The 14680-nt window shown below is 39.9% G+C and overlaps 1 protein-coding gene across 4 annotated transcripts in view; it reads right to left on the bottom strand.

Annotated features, from left to right (window-relative positions):
- Positions 1-4668: 4668 nt before the first annotated feature.
- SPIRE1 (spire type actin nucleation factor 1) overlaps positions 4669-14680 on the bottom strand; it is a 418349-nt gene continuing 408337 nt past the window's right edge. For all 4 annotated transcript variants that reach the window (XM_053714898.1, XM_053714899.1, XM_053714900.1 and 1 more), the window contains one exon: positions 4669-5647. In XM_053714898.1, the coding sequence (XP_053570873.1) occupies positions 5389-5647 (259 nt within the window). In that variant the 3' untranslated portion in view covers positions 4669-5388. The remainder of the gene's footprint in view (positions 5648-14680) is intronic.

The following is a 14680-nucleotide window of genomic DNA, read 5'->3' as shown; positions in this document are numbered from 1 at the left end:
TGTGTGAAATATACAGTATTATTAAATGAGAGAAATATTGAATAAGATTTCATGTTGGATTTTTAAATTATCTTTCAACCACTGCATCAGGTTTAAAAACTTATTTCTGGTTACTGCAACAATCTCTTTCCCTTTCTGAACAGGACAATAAAATCAATCTTTGCTAAATCTAAAATACTGTTTATTATAATGTGTTACGGTTTTTTGTTTTTTTTTGAAGAACAAATGTTTCTGTCCTGAATACAACTTTTTTAATGTTCATGTTTCATCCACCAATGAAACTGTGGGAGTTGCCCTCATCAGAAGTAGCAATGGATACCTAGAGAGGAGCTGTATTTAAAAGCCTTTAACAATAGTTTTACATGTTTCATTGCTGATCTGATGCATTAAAGAAACACCATATGGCCAAAAGTATGTTGACACCACTACTAATTGTTGAGTTAAAGGGACAGTCAAGTAAAAAAAAAAACTTTCATGATTTAAATAGGGCATGTAATTTTAAACAACTTTCCAATTTACTTTTATTACCAATTTTGCTTTGTTCTCTTGATATTCTTAGTTGAAAGCTAAACATAGGAGGTTCATAAACTAATTTCTTAGACCTTGAAGGCCACCTCTAATCTGAAAGCATTTTGACAGTTTTTCACCACTAGAGGGCGTTAGTTAGTTCATGTGTTTTATATAGATAACATTGAGCTCAGGCACGTGAAGCTCCTAGGAGCAAGCACTGATTGGCTAAAAATGCAAGTCTGTCAAAAGAACTGAAATAAGGGGGCAGTTTGCAGAGCCATAGATACAAGGTAATCACAGAGGTAAAAAGTATATTATTATAACTGTGTTGGTTATGCAAAATTGTGGAATGGGTAATAAAGGGATTATCTACCTTTTTAAACAACAAAAAATCTGGTGTTTACTGTACCTTTAAGGTGTTTCGGCCACACTCGTTAGCAGATGCATTAAATCCAGCACAGTCATGAAATCACCATAGACAAACACTGGCAGTAAAATGGATCTTACTGAATAACTCAGTGACTTTAAACACGGCACTGTCATAGGATGACACCTTTATTACAAGACAGATTTGTAATTATTTCCCTATTAGATCTGCCCAGGTCAACTGTAAGTGCTATTATTGTGGAAGCGTCTAGGAGCAACAACAGACCAGCCACAAGTTGGTAGACCACATAAACTCACAAAGTAGGGCTGTCATCTGTTGCATCACTCACTATAGAGTTCCAAACTGCTTCTGGAACCAACATCAGCACAAGACCTGTGAGTCGGGAGCTTCATGAAATTGGTTTCCGTGGCCGAGCAGCTGTACACATTGCTCATATCAACATGCAAACTGTCAGCTGGAATGGTGTAAAGCACACCACCAATTAACTTTGGAGCAGTGGAAACATGTTTTCTGGAGTGAGGAATCACGCTTCATTATCTGGCAGTCTGATGGAAAAATTTAAGTGTGACAGATGCCAGGAGAATTGTACCTACCAGAATGCATAGTTCCTATTTTAAATTTTAGTGGTGGAAGGATAATGGTCTGGGGATGTTTTTCAGGGTTTGGGCTAGTCCCCCTTAGTTCCAGTGAAGGGTCATCTTAATGCTACAGGATACAAAAACATTTTAGACCATAGGGGACTTCCAACTTTACAGCAAACGTTTTGGGAATGCTGTTTCTTGTTCCAGCATAACCATGCACCTATGCTGTGCACAAAGCAAGGTTCTTGAAGACATGGTTTGATGAGTTTGCTGTGGAGGAACTTGAGTGGCCTGCCTAGAGTCCTGTCCTCAACCCCACCGAATACATTTGGGGTGAACAGGAGGACCAACAGCTAGATAAAGCTTCTCATCCAACAACAGTGCCTGACCTAACAAATTCTCAGACATGCTCCAAAATATTGTGGAAAGCCATCCCAGAAGAGTTGTGGCTGTTATAGTTGCAAAGCAGGGGGGGGGAGGAACAACATAGTAATGACCATGTTTTTGTATTTGGATGCCCAACAAGCTGTGGTTAGGTGTATGTTGTTAGGTGTCCACATACTTTTGGCCATATAGTGTTTCTACTTTAATAAAAGCCTGTTTCAGTCAAAATTAATTGATACAGACAGTGTATTTAAACACTTTTGCTTTGAGTCCAATATAAAAAACATAATTTATGCTTACCTGATACATTTATTTATTTCTGGATATGGTGAGTCCACAGAATAATCAATTACTAGTGGGAATATCACTCCTGGCCAGCAGGTGGAGGCAAAGAGCACTACAGTAAAGCTGCTATATATGTCACTTCCCTTACCCATAATCCCTAGTCATTCGGCCGAAGGAAAAATGGAAAAAGAAGATAACACAAAAGTGTAGAGGTGCCTGAGGTTTTAGAAAAAATAACTGTCTTAAATAAAAAGGTGGGCCGTGGACTCACCATATCCGGAAATAAATAAATTTATCAGGTAAACAAATTATGTTTTCTTTCCTAAGATATGGTGAGTCCACGGAATCATCAATTACTAGTGGGAATCAATACCTAAGCTAGAGGAGACAGATGATAAGGGAGGGACAAGACAGGTAGACCTAAACAGAAGGCACCACTGCTTGAAGAACCCTTCTCCCAAAAGAAGCCTCAGCTGAGGCAAAAGTATTAAACTTATAAAACTTTGAAAAAGTATGCAAAGAGGACCAAGTTGCAGCCTTGCCAATCTGTTCCACGGAAGCTTCATTTTTAAATGCCCAGGAAGAAGAAACAGCCCCGTGGAATGAGCAGTGATTCTCACAGGAGGTTGCTGTCCAGCAGTCTCATAGGCCAAACAAATAATACTCCTTAGCCAAAGAGAAGTAGCCGCAGCTTTCTGACCCTTGTGCTTACCACCTCAGGATCAGAAACCTTACTTACTGTTTCTTTAAATTTCCTTTTGCGTTATTCCTGCAGCATGGGAAAAGCAGACAGCGCCTCAGATACCGCAGAAGATACCAGGGCAGCAATATCTTGCAAAGTAACTCCAGATGGAGCATGAGAGGAAACGTAGGGCACTGCATGTGCCTCCACCTCCTCCTTGCACCGCAGGCAAAGAGAATGACTGGGGATTATCGGTAAGGGAAGTGACATATATAGCAGCTTTGCTGTAGTGCTCTTTGCCGCCTCCTGCTGGCCAGGAGTGATATTCCCACTAGTAATTGATGATTCCGTGGACTCACCATATCTTAGGAAAGAAAACTGTATATGTAGCCAATAGAATGATACGGGCTATGATACTGGTTGCAGTATAGCTGATGAAAAGGTTACTATGTATAATTAGAAGACATGCAAGATGCAAAGGCTTTACAGCACATTTGCTGTGCTCTGGCACTTCCCTACCTACATTGTCAATTTGTCTCCATGGATACAGGGATGAGTAGTACTATGTGCTTATCAGGAGTCTAATAACCTTCAGCAACTAATTCAATAGCATAGTTTGCCCTCTTCAGTGAGATAACCAGGCAATTTATGATTCTAAATTATAGGGGACAAAACTATTTTTATTAAATACAGATCCTGAGAGAGAAATCTAGTAGGTGAATGAGTTACACTAGTCCATGCCTGCCAGAGGAAATTCATTATTGACCTTTTGGAAGCCGAAGGCATATAAAAAAAAAAACCAAAAAAAAACCCCCCATAGAAATAAAATAAAATTACTGCTCACAAACAAATTATACACAAATTATACACTTTCACAATACAAAGAAGTTTTTTTATCTTTATCACTGGAAAAAATAATTAATTTAAATATGAGTATAATCCCTCGTTTAAGATATATCAACATAACAAATTCCTATTATGAATCTAACAGGATGCTCAACCTGTCAGTTAACTGTCAAATTTAATATAAATAAACCATTCCTTCAGTGTTTAATCTTCTTGTGTCACCATGTGAAAACATTCCAGTCATTAATAAATATAATACAGGTATTTACAAGTTGCGCTTTTTGCCTTGTCAATTTTCCTGAAAGAGAATGTGAAAATGCTTTGATAGACAAAGATATAATGTTCATTATGAAATTATATATATATATATATACACATACAGGCGTATAATATAATATTGCTACAGTAAAACCATATTTCCTACTTTGTGGCAAAGCCCAATACTTTAATTGCTGAAATCAGCAAAATAATTTATTTACATTTTCTGTATTCTCAAACCCCCCCTAAAAAAATGAAAAATATACAGATGAGTGACCAGTTTAGTTATTAGTATCACTTATTTCTTGTCCTATCAAAGTGTACCGCCGACTAACAGTACCGCACTCAATGGAATATTTGTACATATTGCTATAATAAAGTGTATCCTACAGACCTCGCACAGCGACGTAAGTAGCTGCTTATTTATACCATGCTTACAAAGCAAGCATGAAAAATAACAACACTGCTATGTATGTATGCATGCGTGTATATATATATATATATATATATATATATATATATATATATACACACATATATATATATATATATATATATATATATATATATATATATATATAGACATACACACACATCTATATCTATATATATATATATATATATATATATATATATATATATATATATATATATATATATATATATATATATATATATATATATATATATATATAACATTTTTAAAGAAGAAGAATTCAAGCAATGGGGCGATATTCATTACATTTTCTTGTTGCGGTGACTTTTTGAATTAAACACTCAACAGAAACCTGGTGCATAAACTATGCATAGGCATGTGAAGGAATTAGACCGATCTTTTTCTTGGGAAGACTTGATTTGGCACTGGCGGAATTATCACTTGAACTAACAGTGTATTATTTGAGTTCCTATTTAGGGATTTAACATACCACAGCCTGCTTTGTACAGCTACATTATATTCGAAACAGTTATATCTCAGTACAAAAAATTACTGATGCTAAACAGTATCATCCGATAATGACAATAAATTCTTGTTTTGGCGAAAATTATTTAACGGATATTAAACTACAGTCAAGGACATTGAAAACATAGAATGCAAAAACTCTCTCCACAGAACATGTAGATGGGAAGGAACTTTCAGTGCTGAGGTAACAAAGATAGCATTGTCATTAATGGTTCATTCAGGAGAGCAAAAGACTTTCTTTGAGCTCCAGGAGAAATTCTGTCCATGTAATATGAGCAAATATTTATACAAAATGAGAAATAAAAAAATGCAATACTTGCATTCTTCCAGTGCAAAAAGAATCACCAGCTGCTAAAATGGTTAAGTTGAGATGATGCTGCTTAATCCAGAGTTAAAACCATAAAGTATGTGCCATTTAGCTAAATTCAAGCTTGCTCAAGTCCATGAAAAGACCATGGATAGTCATGTTGTGGGAGAAAAAAAGGCACGCAACTCAAATTTCACTAATCGTTCTCTCTGTGGGGCGGAACTCAGAAGCTGATGTGGACGACATGTAAAATGATTGCGTCTTCCGCTTTAACCGAGCTCTCTTATTGGCGATCGTCAGGCTGCGACGGCTGGAGCTGATTATTTCTGTGATAAACTTTTTGCAGTCCACGCATACCTCCATTGTACTCCAGTCCTCCATAAGCTCTTTTGGAAACTGAAGTTCATCATCTGATTTGTCCACAGACTTAGATTTTGAGGGCAATCTAGAAATAAAAAGAGATTATACTATGGCAGCCTGCACTAATAGCACATTTTCATTGTGACCCATGTTTTATATTTACTATAAAATGTTTATAAGTGTTATAAAAAAAACTTGTAAGATGCTGTACAGACAACAAAGTCTGGACTCTCTTCATGATTGCCTAATTCTAAAGTTTGTTTTTAATTGGAATTTTTTTTATTTTATTTATAACACTGACTTTATTTGAAAATTTGAAGTTACAATGTGGGAGACGCAGCTCATTAATAGTTGTATAGATTAGTCAGTAAGTTTTATATGATAACAATAGAAACATCTTGAAAAGAGAAACAGAAAAACCTTCAAATAAACTTAGGCCTATGACATTATAAATTGGTTATATAAAAGTTTTACAAGTTCTCATTTGTGTTGAAGGTCAGGAAGAGAAGAAGGAAGAAAGGATAGGTAAATATAGGAATAGACTGTTTTAAAATTGAATATCTAGTATTGTCTCTATTTCCGTTATAACCATTCTCCAAAAAAATTGGATTGTGTTACACCACCACATGTGTGCCATGTTACTGCCTTTGTGCCCACATCTCCAACAGTGATCAGATTTATTATGAAAGAGGCGGGGGAAGTTTATTAGGTTTTTAATTTGATTTTAAATCTAAGTATTTTAAATCTAAGTATTGTTAAAGGGACATGAAACCCAATTTTCTTCTTTTATGATTTATAAAGAGCATGAACTTTTCAACAATGTTCCACTTTACCTCTATCTAATTTGCTTCATTCCCTTGACATCCTTTGTTGAAAAGCATATCTAAATAGGCTCAGTACCTGCTGATTGGTGGCTGCATATATATGCCTTGTGTGATTGGTTCACCCATGTGCATTTCTATTTATTCAATAAAGGATATATAAAGAATGAAGCAAATTAGATAATAGAAGTAAATTGGAATGGTTTTTTTAAATGGTATTCTCTAAATGAATCATGAAACAAGAATTTGGGGTTTCATGTACCATGAAACTGTACCCCTTAATCCCATAATTATCAGGATCCAACAGCCAACTTTATGTGTCTGATATTGAAGTTCAGCTCTGGAGCTATAGACAACTGCTGCTGGGCTTGAGCAACTACCACTGCTAACTAGCTCACCGGCCACGTCTACTCAGGACCAGCAGTTCTCTGCAGTTCCTGAGCAGGAATTGAACTACATACTTAATCCCTTTGCAAAAGTTAAACATTTAGGACCTCTAAAGCTCTCTAGCCTGCTGAGATTATATAAGTAATCTTGTCAATCTGGAGAGGTCCCTCAAAGAATTTAAGAAAGCCACATTTTAGTTCAAGAATGGTTTATCTCGCTTAGCAGGGTTCAGGGTTTAAAGGAGAGACACATTTTATTACAATAGAATACCCAAAAAAAAGAAAAACATTTTTTTTTAATCTGATTTCTCTCCATAACAGTGAAATTTTGAGAATATATCCCATAGATTTGAAGTGGCATTAATGCTAAAATCACCTGTTCTGGCTATTTAAAGCATGTAACATTTTCATACTTCAATTATAGGAAAAAAGAAAGGCAAAATAAATGATGAAAGTGACCTGGAAAGTTGTTTCAATAAACAAAAACATAATTGCTTAAAGAACTTACCTGATAAATTCATTTATTTCATAGTGGCAAGAGTCCATGAGTTAGCGACGTATCGGATATACATTCCTACCTGGAGGGGGCAAAGTTTCCCAAACCTCAAAATGCCTATAAATACAACTCCCAACTCACTCATGCTTCAGTTTAACGTATAGCCAGGAAGTGAGGTGTAAAAAAGGAGTAAAAAGCATACAAAAAAGAGGAACTGGAAAAAAACAGAATTTATGCTTACCTGATAAATTACTTTCTCCAACGGTGTGTCCGGTCCACGGCGTCATCCATTACTTGTGGGAATATTCTCTTCCCCAACAGGAAATGGCAAAGAGCACAGCAAAAGCTGTCCATATAGCCCCTCCTCAGGCTCCGCCCCCCCAGTCATTCGACCGACGTTTAGGAGAAAAAAGGAGAAACTATAGGGTGCCATGGTGACTGTAGTGTATAAAGAAAGAAATTTTTCAAACCTGATTAAAAAAACAGGGCGGGCCGTGGACCGGACACACCGTTGGAGAAAGTAATTTATCAGGTAAGCATAAATTCTGTTTTCTCCAACATTGGTGTGTCCGGTCCACGGCGTCATCCATTACTTGTGGGAACCAATACCAAAGCTTTAGGACACGGATGAAGGGAGGGAGCAAATCAGGTTACCTAAGCGGAAGGCACCACGGCTTGCAAAACCTCTTCCCCCAAAAACAGCCTCTGAAGAAGCAAAAGTATCAAATTTGTAAAATTTGGCAAAAGTGTGCAGAGAAGACCAAGTCGCTGCCTTACATATCTGATCAACAGAAGCCTCGTTCTTGAAGGCCCATGTGGAAGCCACAGCTCTAGTGGAGTGAGCAGTGACTCGTTCAGGAGGCTGCCGTCCGGCAGTCTCATAAGCCAATCGGATAATGCTTTTCAACCAGAAAGAAAGAGAGGTAGCCGTAGCTTTTTGTCCTCTCCTCTTACCAGAGTAAACAACAAACAAAGATGAGGTTTGTCTAAAATCCTTAGTTGCTTCTAAATAGAACTTTAACCCCTTAATGACCACAGCACTTTTCCATTTTCTGTCCATTTGGGACCAAGGCTATTTTTACATTTTTGCAGTGTTTGTGTTTAGCTGTAATTTTCCTCTTACTCTTTTACTGTACCCACACATATTATATACCGTTTTTCTCGCCATTAAATGGACTTTCTAAAGATACCATTATTTTCATCATATGTTATCATTTACTATAAAAAAAAATATAAAATATGAGGAAAAAATGGAAAAAAACACACTTTTTCTAACTTTGTCCCCCAAAATCTGTTACACATCTACAACCACCAAAAAACACCCATGCTAAATAATTTCTAAATTTTGTCCAGAGTTTAGAAATACCCAATGTTTACACGTTCTTTGCTTTTTTTTGCAAGTTATAGGGCAATAAATATAAGTAGCACTTTGCTATTTCCAAACCACTTTTTTTCAAAATGAGCGCTAGTTACATTGGAACCCTGATATCTGTCAGGAATACCTGAATATCCCTTGACATGTATATATTTTTTTTTAGAAGACATCCCAAAGTATTGATCTAGGCCCATTTTGGTATATTTCATGCCACCATTTCACCACCAAATGCGATCAAATAAAAAAAATTGTTCACTTTTTCACAAATTTTTTCACAAACTTTAGGATTCTCACTGAAATTATTTACAAACAGCTTGTGCAATTATGGCATAAATGGTTGTAAATTTTTCTCTGGAATCCCCTTTGTTCAGAAATAGCAGACATATATGGCTTTGACGTTGCTTTTTGGTAATTAGAAGGCCGCTAAATGCCACTGCGCACCATGCGTGTATTATGCACAGCAGGGAAGGGGTTAATAAGGGAGCATGTAGGGAGCTTTTTGGGGTAATTTTAGCTTTAGTGTAGTGTAGTAGACAACCCAAAGTATTGATCTACGCCCATTTTGGTATATTTCATGCCACCATTTCACCGCCAAATGCGATCAAATAAAGAAAAACGTTAAATTTTTCAAAATTTTAGATTTCTCACTGAAATCATTTACAAACATTTTGTGCAATTATGGCACAAATGGTTGTAAATGCTTCTCTGGGGTCTCCTTTGTTCAAAAATAGCAGACATATATGGATTTGGTGTTGCTTTTTGGTAATTAGAAGGCCGCTAAATGCCACTGCGCACAACACGTGAATTATGCCCAGCAATGAAGGGGTTAATTAGGTAGCTTGTATGGAGTTTGCAGGGTTAATTTTAGCTTTAGTGTAGAGATCAGCTTCCCACCTGACACATCAGACCCCCTGATCCCTCCCAAAGAGCTCTCTTTCCTCCCCCACCCCAAAAATTGTCCCCGCCATCTTAAGTACTGGCAGAAAGTCTGCCAGTACTAAAATAAAAGGTATCCTTTTTTTATATATAGCATATTTACATATGCTGCTGTGTAAGATTCCCCCCTTAGCCCCCAACCTCCCTGATCCCCCCCAATACAGCTCTCTAACCCTCCCCCTCTGCCTTATTGGGGGCCATCTTGGGTACTGGCAGCTGTCTGCCAGTACCCAGTTTGCATGTAAAAATGTCTTTATTTTTTTTATTTTTGTTTTTTCTGCAGTGTAGCTTCCCCCCCCCCCCCCAAGACTAATCCCCCACCCCCTCCCAGATCCCTTAGATTACTTTAATCAGGGATTTTATCCCTCCTTTCTCCCCATAATAAAAAAAAAAACCTTTCTGTAGTGTAAGTGGTTCCCACCCGCTCCCTCCCCGTGCACGCGCCCGCCCACCACCCCCCGTGCACCCGTGCGCACCCCCGGTGATCCCGCCCCCGATCCCGCCCCCCTCTCTGACCAAGAAGCCATCGATGGCCGCCCACCCACCTCCCACTTCAGCTCCCACCCACCAACGAATGCGGCCATCGATGTCCGGTGCAGAGGGCTCTCTCTGCACCGGAGGGGTAAAAAATGTTATTGCAGGATGCCTCAATATCGAGGCATCCTGCAATAACCGGAAAACAGCTGGAAGTGATCAGGATCGCTTCCAGCTGCTTTCCACACTGAGGACGTGCAGGGTACGTTCTCAGGCGTTAACTGCCTTTTTTCTGAGGACGTACCCTGCACGTCCTCAGTCGTTAAGGGGTTAAAGCACGAACTACATCTAAATTGTGTAACAAACGTTCCTTCTTTGCAACTGGATTCGGACACAGAGAAGGAACAACTATTTCCTGGTTAATATTCCTGTTGGAAACAACCTTCGGAAGAAAACCAGGCTTAGTACGCAAAACGACCTTATCTGAATGGAACACCAGATAGGGTGGATTACACTGCAAAGCAGATAATTCAGAAACTCTTCTTGCAGAAGAAATAGCAACCAAAAACAGAACTTTCCAAGATAGTAACTTGATATCTATGGAATGTAAAGGTTCAAACGGAACCCCTTGAAGAACTGAAAGAACTAAATTTAGACTCCAAGGAGGAGTCAAGGGTCTGTAAACAGGCTTGATTCTGACCAAAGCCTGTACAAAAGCTTGTACATCTGGCACAGCTGCCAGTCGTTTGTGTAACAAGACAGATAAAGCAGAAATCTGTCCTTTTAGAGAACTCGCTGACAATCCCTTATCCAAACCTTCTTGGAGAAAGGAGAGGATCTTAGGAATTTTAATCTTACTCCAGGAGAATCCCTTGGATTCACACCAACAGATATATTTTTTCCATATTTTATGGTAAATCTTTCTAGTCACAGGTTTTCTGGCTTGGACCAGAGTATCTATCACTGAATCTGAAAACCCATGCTTGGATAAAATCAAACGTTCAATTTCCAAGCAGTCAGCTGCAGAGAAACTAGATTTGGATGTTCGAATGGACCTTGTACTAGAAGATCCTGTCTCAAAGGTAGCTTCCATGGTGGAGCCGATGACATATTCACCAGGTCTGCATACCAAGTCCTGCGCGGCCACGCAGGAGCTATCAGAATCACCGAGGCCTTCTCCTGTTTGATCCTGGCTACAAGCCTGGGAAGGAGAGGGAACGGTGGAAACGCATAAGCTAGGTTGAACGACCAAGGCGCCACTAATGCATCCACTAGAGTCGCCTTGGTATCCCTGGATCTGGACCTGTAGCAAGGAACCTTGAAGTTCTGACGAGACGCCATCAGATCCATGTCTGGACTGCCCCATAATTGAGTCAACTGGGCAAAAACCTCCGGGTGGAGTTCCCACTCCCCCGGATGGAAAGTCTGACGACTCAGATAATCCGCCTCCCAGTTGTCTACTCCTGGGATGTGAATTGCAGATAGGTGGCAGGAGTGATCCTCAGCCCATTTGATGATTTTGGATACCTCTCTCATCGCCAAGGAACTCCTTGTTCCCCCCTGATGGTTGATGTAAGCTACAGTCGTCATGTTGTCTGACTGGAATCTTATGAATCCGGCCTTCGCTAGTTGAGGCCAAGCCCAGGAGAGCATTGAATATCGCTCTCAGTTCCAGGATGTTTATCGGGAGAAGAGACTCTTCCCGAGACCATAGACCCTGAGCTTTCAGGGAATCCCAGACCGCGCCCCAGCCTAATAGACTGGCGTCGGTCGTGACAATGACCCACTCTGGTCTGCGGAAACTCATTCCCTGAGACAGGTGATCCTGGGACAACCACCAACGGAGTGAGTCTCTGGTCATCTGGTCTACTTGAATCTTTGGAGACAAGTCTGCATAGTCCCCATACCACTGATTGAGCATGCACAGTTGTAATGGTCTTAGATGAATTCGAGCAAAAGGAACTATGTCCATTGCTGCAACCATCAACCCTACTACTTCCATGCACTGAGCTATGGAAGGCTGCAGAATAGAGTGAAGAACTTGACAAGCGTTTAGAAGCTTTGACTTTCTGACTTCTGTCAGGAAGATCTTCATTTCTAAAGAATCTATTATTGTTCCCAAAAAGGGAACTCTTGTCGACGGAGACAGGGAACTCTTTTCTACATTCACCTTCCACCCGTGAGATCTGAGAAAGGCTAGAACAATGTCTGTATGAGCCTTTGCCTTGGAAAGAGACGACGCTTGAATTAGAATGTCGTCCAGATAAGGTGCCACTGCAATGCCCCTTGGTCTTAGAACCGCCAGAAGGGACCCAAGCACCTTTGTGAAAATTCTGGGAGCAGTGGCTAGTCCGAATGGGAGAGCCACGAACTGATAATGTTTGTCCAGAAAGGCGAACCTTAGGAACTGATGATGATCTTTGTGGATAGGAATATGTAGATACGCATCCTTTAAATCCACGGTAGTCATATATTGACCCTCCTGGATTGTAGTTAAAATTGTTCGAATGGTTTCCATTTTGAACGATGGAACTCTGAGAAATTTGTTTAGAATCTTTAAATCCAGAATTGGTCTGAAAGTTCCCTCTTTTTTGGGAACTACAAACAGGTTTGAGTAAAACCCCTGACCTTGTTCCACAGCTGGAACTGGGTGTATCACTCCCATCTTTAACAGGTCTTCTACACAATGTAAGAATGCCTGTCTCTTTATTTGGTTTGAAGATAAGTGAGACATGTGGAACCTTCCCCTTGGGGGTAGTTCCTTGAATTCTAGAAGATAACCCTGAGAAACTATTTCTAGTGCCCAGGGATCCTGAACATCTCTTGCCCAAGCCTGAGCAAAGAGAGAGAGTCTGCCCCCTACTAGATCCGGTCCCGGATCAGGGGCTACCCCTTCATGCTGTCTTGGTAGCAGCAGCAGGCTTCTTGGCCTGTTTACCCTTGTTCCAGCCTTGCATTGGTTTCCAAGCTGGTTTAGTCTGGGAAGCGTTACCCTCTTGTCTAGAGGCTGCAGAGTCGGAAGCCGGTCCGTTCCTGAAATTGCGAAAGGAACGAAAATTGGACTTATTCTTAGCCTTGAAAGGCCTATCTTGTGGGAGGGCATGGCCCTTTCCCCCAGTGATGTCTGAAATAATTTCTTTCAATTCTGGCCCAAAAAGGGTCTTACCTTTGAAAGGGATATTAAGCAATTTTGTCTTGGAAGATACATCCGCCGACCAAGACTTTAGCCAGAGCGCTCTGCGCGCCACAATTGCAAACCCTGAATTTTTCGCAGCTAATCTCGCTAACTGCAAAGCGGCATCTAAAAAAAAGCAATTAGCTAACTTAAGTGCGTGAATTCTGTCTATGACCTCCTCATATGGAGTCTCCTTACTGAGCGACTTTTCCAGTTCTTCGAACCAGAAACACGCTGCAGTAGTGACAGGAATAATGCACGAAATTGGTTGAAGGAGGTAACCTTGCTGTACAAAAATCTTTTTAAGCAAACCCTCCAATTTTTTATCCATAGGATCTTTGAAAGCACAATTGTCCTCAATGGGAATAGTCGTGCGTTTGGCTAGTGTAGAAACCGCCCCCTCGACCTTAGGGACTGTTTGCCATGTGTCCTTCCTGGGGTCGACCATGGGGAACAATTTCTTAAATATAGGAGGAGGGACAAAAGGTATGCCTGGCTTCTCCCACTCCTTATTCACTATGTCCGCCACCCTCTTAGGTATCGGAAAGGCATCAGGGTGCACCGGGACTTCTAGGAATTTGTCCATCTTGCACATTTTTTCTGGGATGACCAAATTGTCACAATCATCCAGATTAGATAGCACCTCCTTAAGTAATGCGCGGAGATGCTCTAATTTAAATTTAAATGTCACAACATCAGGTTCTGCCTGCTCAGAAATTCTTCCTGTATCAGAAATTTCTCCATCTGACAAACCCTCCCTCACTGCCACTTCAGACTGGTGTGAGGGTATGACAGATAAATTATCATCAGCGCCCTCCTGCTCTACAGTGTTTAAAACTGAGCAATCACGCTTTCTCTGAAATGCTGGCATTTTGGATAAAATATTAGCTATGGAGTTATCCATTACTGCCGTCAATTGTTGCATAGTAACAAGCATTGGCGCGCTAGAAGTACTAGGGGTCGCCTGCGCGGGCATAACTGGTATAGACACAGAAGGAGAGGATGCAGAACTATCCCTACTTCCTTCATTTGAGGAATCATCCTGGGCAACCTTACTAAATGTGACAGTACTGTCCTTACTTTGTTTGGACGCCATGGCACAATTATCACATACATTTGAAGGGGGAACCACCTTGGCCTCCATACATACAGAACATGATCTATCTGAAGGTACAGACATGTTAGACAGGCTTAAACTGGTTAATAAAGCACAAAAACCGTTTTTAAACAAAACCGTTACTGTCTCTTTAAATGTTAAACAGAGCACACTTTATTACTGAATATGTGAAAAACTATGAAGGAATTATCCAATCTTTACCAAATTTTCACCACAGTGTCTTAATGCATTCAAAGTATTGCACCCCAATTTTCAAGCTTTTAACCCTTAAAATGCGGAAACCGGAGCCGTTTGCAATTTTAACCCCACTACAGTCCCAGCCACAGCGTTTGTTGCGA

Source organism: Bombina bombina, chromosome 5 (assembly GCF_027579735.1).
Source record: "Bombina bombina isolate aBomBom1 chromosome 5, aBomBom1.pri, whole genome shotgun sequence".
Taxonomy (NCBI): domain Eukaryota; kingdom Metazoa; phylum Chordata; class Amphibia; order Anura; family Bombinatoridae; genus Bombina; species Bombina bombina.
This window is presented reverse-complemented; position numbering and strand designations above follow the sequence as displayed.